Consider the following 8,143-nt stretch of genomic DNA (forward strand, 5'->3'; position numbering starts at 1 on the left):
TACCTCACCCCTTTTTAATAGTATTGCTTTCCTATGGACTCAAAAGTGATTTCTCACAAATATAAAATGAAGAGTCTTCTAGCTTGAAGCTTGAGACAACATTGTTCCTTTCTTGCATCCAGGGGAATCTCCACATAAACCTTAAGCCATAGCATATTTTGAACTTTTTCTAAAATATACTTGGAAAACATATTAGTCCAATGATGCATATGTGGTGATCAATTATCAAAACAACCCTAGGGAGCAACTGTTCTTTCACTTAGACATGATAAAAGGGCGGCTTGCCTTGCTCAACAAAGTCTCCGGGGTCTTCAAAGTCTTCTAGTCCAAATCCTTCGCCAGCAACACAATCTATTGTCGCAATATTAACAAGAAAAATAAGAACACCACAAAAACAAGGAAAATAATTTTCTCAAAAACATGTCATCCTATTTTTGTAAAATACTAGGGTGAGTATAGGCATTTTAAAAATTGTTGGTTTTTATTTTTAAATAAAACAATTCATAAAAGTTTTTGTAAGAATCACACAAGTGGTATCCTAAAATACTACACACTGTTACAAGATTCTAGGTGAAGGAATAAATGGATTTGGATGCACTTTGGCTTCTCTGGAATTTTTGCAACACATAAAGAATTGGAAAAATAAAAAGAAATGGAGGGGGGCCTCAATGCATGGCCAGAGGCGCCAACAGCTAGGCCGGCCCAGAGAAATCGGCGCGGCGGCGAATGGGCTCCACGCGGCAGGTTTTAATTCACACATGCATGTGGGCCCCTCCTGGCAGTGGGAGAGGGAGGAGAGGAGAGGATGACGCACGGGTTCTACCCCGCGGTCGTCTTCCACCTCTCGGAAGGGGAAAGAGGAGCTCACTAGCGGCGACCTGCACAACGGCTCGGGGCGCCGAGGGTAGGAGCTTTCTCAGGGCACCGTCGCCAGTCAGGGAGGGATGATCTAGGCCTCCGGAGGTGGTTGGAACGTCAACAGCGTCGAGCCCGAGCGGCGCCCAAAAAGCTCGAGGAAGAAGAGCTGGGCTCCGCCGGCAATACACCCAAGGGACGAGGGGGTTAGCATCATGGGCCATAGGGGAACACGGAGGAGGTGAAGAGAGGGGGAATGGGGCTCTGCACCTCCCGTACAGCGGTGACCAAAAGCGGTGGCGTCCAGCTCGATTGCGAGCACAGGGAGATGGAAATGAAGAGGGAGTGGAACGAGGGTTCTATTGGGGTTGTGTGTGGTGGAAGGGGGAGAAGGAGATACGAGGGCCCTTTCATAGCGGTGGCACCAGTGTATCGTTCGGTGGTGCGCCTGTGGGCTCGTAGCCAAGGCCAGGGGCCATGGGAGGAGGCAAAATGGGTCGGAGGGTGCTCGAGGATGATGTCCACGGCCATGGGAAGCAAGAAGGGGAGAGGCAGACACACGCGTGCGAGTTCCCGTATTTGTCGCCTCAGTCGGCATTATGCACACGCTGGGGATGGCTGTAGGAGAGAGAGAGGAGGGGCCGACATGGGAGATTGTCGCGGATACCCATGCGCCTCGAGTGGCGCGAGGGAGTGGCTCGAGGTGGTCTAAATCGAGCAGGAGAGCAAGGTCAAACCTCGGATGCTCTTTGGCGCACTCTAGAGCATGGTTTTGGCCGACATCATTGCATTGCTTACGCTCTTTGGCGGGGACTCTCCTGTCCAAAAGCAGAGGGAGAGAGTAAACAATGGGGAAAGCAACATGGGGCACTCCGGAGGCCATCAGAGAGAGAGAGAGAGAGAGAGAGAGAGGAGTGGAGCGAGAGAGAATGGATTCTGCTATACAGAAGGGGAAATGGTGGTTTTACCACACCCAATTGATTTGGGGCCGTGCGAAACTCACTAGGGTTAGAAGAACACCAGAAGAAGGTGTGGTAGAAATTTGAAGTGAATGGGGATGAGAAACAGTGGTGAAAGCAACAACTTCACCATACTACTAGAAGGTGTTTGATGGTTGTTTGGGCAAGTTACCTTTACCCACTTCTTGTGAAAGTTAACAAGATTGAATTGTAGTAAAAGCCAAGAGTGTTCACCAAGTTTCAACTCATTTGAGCAAATTTGGCAATGTAAACATGAAAATCCCCAAAAATAGACAGAATCCGATCCCCGGTGACCAAATGAACTCCCACAAATGCAAATTTTGGCGTAGCATCCGTACTTGGGTTCCAGATCACCTATGTAAAATTTGGGATAAATTGGATAAATTTTGCAATGTAAAGTTGCTCAAATTGGATTGTGGACACGGAGGATTTTGTGGTTCTTAGGTGAATAAAATCAACTTGGATTTAGATGGAATTTTGCAGAGTCACCACATATACCATGTGTGACTTGCTAGATTTTTTCTAGAATTTATTGAGAATATTTCCTATGGTGATATTTCAAAAGCTTCAAATAGGCAAAAAGGGTTTTGAGGGGTTCTGGTCAATAATTTGAATATGACCATGTGTTTAAACTCATATGTACGAAAAATTTATGTCCTCTGAGTTTCCCTGAAAAATTTCAAATATTTTTAAAGCAAGAAAGTAATTTTTACTCACAAAAGATGATTTCTGGCTTTATAAAAAGGTGTTTAAATAAAAACAGAAAAATAACTCCTAAAATAATTATTTTGTGGTTTTGAGAAGTCTTTTTGATAATATAATCCAAATAAAATCTTTGGGGTAAAACATCCTACCCAAACTGAGGACTTACATCACAAATCCGAACTCACGGGCTTTTGAAACCTAAAAATAAATAATTGCCTTTTTGTTGAAGTAGTATTTTATAGAAATAATTATCGTCATGTAGACATGTCATGGTCATTGGGCACGGGTTTGGGGTCAAGGGGAGGAGTTTTAGAGAGAAGAATAATTTTGGTGACTCAAACACAATCAATCACACAAGCAAGTTGCACTCAAATCAATCATCACAAGCACTCAAATTTTTTTATTTGGTTCCAAATTTTGTAAAATAGAATGTGGTAAAGTGGTACAAACACAAGGTGTGACAATGGGTTAGTCCCACACAAGAAACACATACAAGGATATATGTCGACATGTTGGAATTGATTGCAAATAGTTCCTGCCAAAAATGGGTGTGAGTGAACTTTGTTGGCGGAGTCTCCCCTCAAGAACTTCTCAAGTTATTCTTCCTAGGAATCCATATCAACTTCATGGGGATTCTTGGAGTTGAGGTAGCACTTGATGATGTAGATCTACTAGTGTCCTTGGGAACCCACTTGACCATGGGCTTGGTATTCTTCTTGAAACGAGTCAATCTCTTCTTGAAGCATGTCCTTGCCCTTGATCTTGAGGTATTGTGGTGGAAGGTCATTGTAACGTCCAAGATGCGATACTATTTGTATTTTGGGATGAGGGCTTAATATGGATAGAGGCGCCTCTAGGTGTTTCGCAAGTATAGAAATCATTGCAGATAGATTTAAAGAGGAGCTGAGTATATGAGTTGGCTTATACTCGCCACATGCTAAACTAAAAGTCACACAACATTTATTCAAACATCCATAAGACAAGGTTCGACTACAGACAAAATCAAACGATAAAATGAAGTGAAGTCTATCTCACTAACCCAGTAGATGACCAAGGCCCTTCTACTCGTCTGGGTAGGTAACATACATGCGCTGACTCTCCTCATCATACTCCCACTCGAGCTGTGGAGCATCATCTGCTTCAGGGTCTGCGGTACGTGAACCTATGGTGTTGTAGTAATCTATCAGCCACGGGGACTCAACAATCTCATGACTAAGATATACAGACTAATTAAGTCAATGTGTGAGGCATGGTAATGTGGTGAGGTTGCAGCGCAGTAAGCATTTTTTTGGTTGCTAGCTTATGAGTACATAATTAAATTTCGGTAGTCTATGCATTAACCAGCGTGATCTAGAAATGATCAAGAAGTGATCCTAAACATAACCCCACCATGTCCTCTCTTGGAGTAGAACTCACAAGTAGATACCGTCACGGTTACGCACATAGTTGGAATATTTTAATTGAGATTACTTCAAGTTTTCTATAACTAGATGTTAAACAAATCTCCAAGTTGCCACATATTTCTGAAAGATTTAACCCTCCAGGAGTGCTCCAACTAGTCCATCACAAACTACCACAAGCTGCGTAGGAAACCTAAACCACGAAAAACCCATAATCTACTAGGATTCCTAATGGAAAACCTCAACCTTGAGATAGTACAAAGTATCCCTGGAATCCAGATGCACTAGATATATCAAGAAGAGTACAACAAACCGAGCAAGACTGCCCGATGTGGCGACGACCCCGATAAGATCCATGTATCTTGTTCTCAGGACACATCAGATAAGCTACGCATACAAAGGCCTGATAGAAATGACCCAAGTTGCCCTGGGTTGGCCCCGCACAATGCTCTGGGTTGGAGCAACACTCATGAGGAGCACTGGCCCGTGGGTTCATTAATTATCCTCGGGTTAGCTATTCCCTATGCATTTTTATTAAGTTATTTGGCAAATGGAGTACCAATGTTGGGTCTTGGCAAACGTGTCTTAAACCAAGACAATTTATCAAGGGGGTCAACATAACAACCCCAAGCATGTTACGAGCGCTCAATGTGGAACATAACATCGGTAACCGGAATCTAGGGCGACAAAAGTGGAACAAAACACTAATCAAAAGGCCAAGACTTCCGCCTTTCAACAAGTATATATGTGCATTAAATTAAATAGAAATAATAAAATGATATCTCAAATATCCATGTAAGCACGTGGATCACCTGCGCGTGCAACTAGCAACACTATAAGAGGGGTTGAGCAAGCGCTAACTTAGCCAATCAATGTTTGCTAGGATGTGAATGGATTAGAGTCTTATCATGGCATTTTGGGAGGCTTCATATTTAGGTAGTAGGCAGCGATAATTAATGATACAAATGAGACAACTAAGCATAAAGAAATTGGAAACAATATCAAGGTCACGACCATCTTGCCTGGCACTCTCGGGATAAAACTCTTGCTCTTCAGGAACATTCTCAACAGGATCCTCGTACTCATACTCGACACCTGGTGCTACCTAAAAGAAAATACAACATATAATGAACACACATCCATGACACGATGCTCAAACAATATGATGCATGAAGACGATGTGAATCAAGCATGGCAAATGCTACACTAGTCTTCTTTCTCTTGGAATTATTTAATCTTTATTATTCTGGACAGAACTTCAAGATTAATTATTTGGACATGCATGAACTTGGGAAATATGAATGAATCACGAGAAAATGATACAAATTAATAATGTTGCAAGCCGAGTTACGCATCTCTCAAAACACTCAATAGAAGGTACGGAAGGCAACGATGTTAAAACAACATTTGAGAGAGGCTATATGGAATTCTTTGGCACCCCAAGTATGCAACGGATTGGGCATGAAACTCTAGGTGAAATGGACCTATAAATCATGCAAAACAAATGGGCACAACTCTCATAAAGTGCAAAACAATCCTACAAGCAATGTGTCCAAAAACAACAACTTGTCATTTTGCACCCACGGAAACTAACACCTACTGCAGGCTAACATACTCAACCAAGACATGTAGATGAAATAAGAATGATCTGCTAAAACTCATACAAACATGAACATGGATAGCAGCAAGGATCAATGGTAGTCAAGCTCACAATATGAAAAAAATAGATTATGACTTTGTGAAAATATCAGTTTTACACAAGTGAAGTTAACATGATGGCATATTGACAACACTTAAACATTGTGTTACAGGAACTTCCATGGCATGCAATTTAACAGGGTGATAGAGGAAAACAAATACTACAATTAAAACCAACTAACAATGAGCTAATATTACACAGATTCATTGATAGCATCCTCTCAACATGGCATGGTGAACTTAGCAGATTTTCAAATTTAGCAAAATTCACAAGGTGAAATACATCACAGTTTACATCAACAAGGGATTTTTGACAGGAAGAATAGCTATGATGGAAAACCTATATTGCAAAGTATTGGCACCATTTAACGGAGGGCAGCCTGGTCTTTAATCTACAATATTTCACCAGCACAAAGAACCTATATACACTTAGAAAATCACATGGAAACATAGCTACTTAATAAAATTTTCAGACTTAGCCATATTTCACCCAACCAATTCATCAACATTGACATATCATCTTGACACGAGGAATCCCATAGGAATACAAGGTTTCCATGGGCAACAAAAATACCAGGGCCTAGTACTCCCAACACACTACAACTTTCATGCTCACAAGTTTAACAAAGGGTGCAAGGATTGCTTCATACAAAACTAACAAAAGGGCATTATGATGAAAAGTAGCTTGCACACCGACTTGCTCACAAGACAAAACTAATGCCACAGATGAGTTAATGCACAGATGAATTCCTTGGATTTTTCAACTCCAAATTCATATATCATAAGTCTATATTACAATAGAAAATTAATCCACAAACCACAATGAAAACTACAATAACTAGGTATAACCTAGTGTATGCCAAATTTGACATATGCCCAATTTGGACATAGATAGAATTGGAAATTGTCCTTCACCGTCATAAATTCAAACAGGGAATAAATAAAACAAAACAAAAAAAATTCACATATGGGTCCCATTGGCATTTTCACCAGGGCCCATGAGATCGTGATAGGTGGGTCTAGGGGGCCACTGTCAACCACTCATGTTTAAACACACAAGAAATAAAACGGAGGCTCGGGGGGGGGGGGGGGGGGGGTTCAAATCCGAGACCTCATGGTTCTGTCTAGCGTGGCTAGCGAGCTGGGCTAGCGCGTGTGGTTGGACCAGAAGGGTGTATCGAGCCTTTTGTATCCACCCTTGCGCTAGGCAGGGCCCACGTTGCAACGACTCACACACACACTCTACTCTGGCTAGAGTGAACAATGACATGGTGGAATGCACAAGACACTATGCAACTTGCTTCCCCATGTACGCACGCACTACTCACACCCAACGGTCGCTGGATCGACACCGGCGACACGAAACAAAGGCGGCAACGACGTGCTTGGCTAGCTGGCCACGGTATGGAGAATTCCTATCTGATGGAGAAAACGGACCCACACGATGACAAGGACATCCTACACGCTACTACTTGCGACTGATAGAGACGAAACACTCACCAGAGTCGAGGTTCGACGGCGGCGCTCTCGGGCTCGAAGATGACGATGAAAACATAGCGCGATCGAGGGGGAACATTTGTTGGGGACACATGGATGCTCATGAGGAGGGGCTTGGTGTTGATGATCGGGCTTAAGGACAAAGCGTTGCACCAAATTAGTGTCGGCGACGAGCTTCTACTGAGGAGAAGATCTCCAATTGGTCCCTCACCTTGATGTACGTCGATGAAGCAGAGGACATCGTGGAAGCAGGACGAACAAGCACAACTTATGGACGCTCAGCTCCTTCGTAGGGCCGCTGGAGGGCTTCTGGTGACGACAGGCTCGTGAACATTATTTGTACCAGGGCGGAGCGGGTGGATCGAGAGGCTAGCTCACCTGGCGCTGGCCAAGAGGGGAAGGAGGAATCCTAGGAGGTCCAAAAATCGAGGGAGGGTTTAAATAGAGGGATAGTGCGCTAGCTGGCTGCCATGGCGTCTCTGGAAGTCCGGCGTGGTGAATGTTACTGTGAGAGAGGCAGGGTTGCGAGGAAGGGGAAAGCGAGGATCTGTGTCGCTGGCAGGTGCGTACACATGAGGCATCCACGTGCAAAGGTGCATGCACGCGCGAGGCTAGTTGCGGGCTATGTGCAAGCTGGGCTGATGGCGCTGGTTGGGCTGCTCTCCTCCTGCTGCTATTGGGCTACACTGCTGCTACTACTGCTGGGCTCCATTTCTACTGTTGCTGCTCGGCTGCACTTGCTCCACACTCAAACATAACCTTTCCTATTTATTTAACACATTTTGAGCAAAAAATAACCAGGGAAAAAGGAGAGGGTTTTAGGTTGAATTAAAAATATATTTGGGCAGTCAAAAACATACCCTGTTTTTATAAAAGACGTTGGCCATTTTAAGAAGCAAAATTTTAAATGGCACTTAATTAAACCTATCAAGCATTTGGAGTTTTAATACAATGACACAGGGTACACAAGGCCAAGCTTAATATTAAAACTCAATCATAATATTTGCA

The 8,143-nt window shown here is 43.4% G+C and overlaps 1 protein-coding gene across 1 annotated transcript; it reads right to left on the reverse strand.

The window, feature by feature from the left end:
• Positions 1-3,444: 3,444 nt before the first annotated feature.
• On the reverse strand, positions 3,445-7,677 carry LOC123411769. Its single transcript, XM_045104735.1, has 4 exons — positions 7,347-7,677; positions 7,139-7,267; positions 4,955-5,045; positions 3,445-3,702 (listed from the first exon to the last, which is right to left on the reverse strand). The coding sequence occupies exons 1-4, from the start codon at positions 7,374-7,376 to the stop codon at positions 3,602-3,604; spliced, it is 351 nt and encodes a 116-aa protein (XP_044960670.1). The 5' UTR covers positions 7,377-7,677; the 3' UTR covers positions 3,445-3,601.
• Between the last annotated feature and the right edge of the window lie 466 nt (positions 7,678-8,143).

This window comes from Hordeum vulgare, chromosome 7H (assembly GCF_904849725.1).
Source record: "Hordeum vulgare subsp. vulgare chromosome 7H, MorexV3_pseudomolecules_assembly, whole genome shotgun sequence".
Classification (NCBI taxonomy): domain Eukaryota; kingdom Viridiplantae; phylum Streptophyta; class Magnoliopsida; order Poales; family Poaceae; genus Hordeum; species Hordeum vulgare.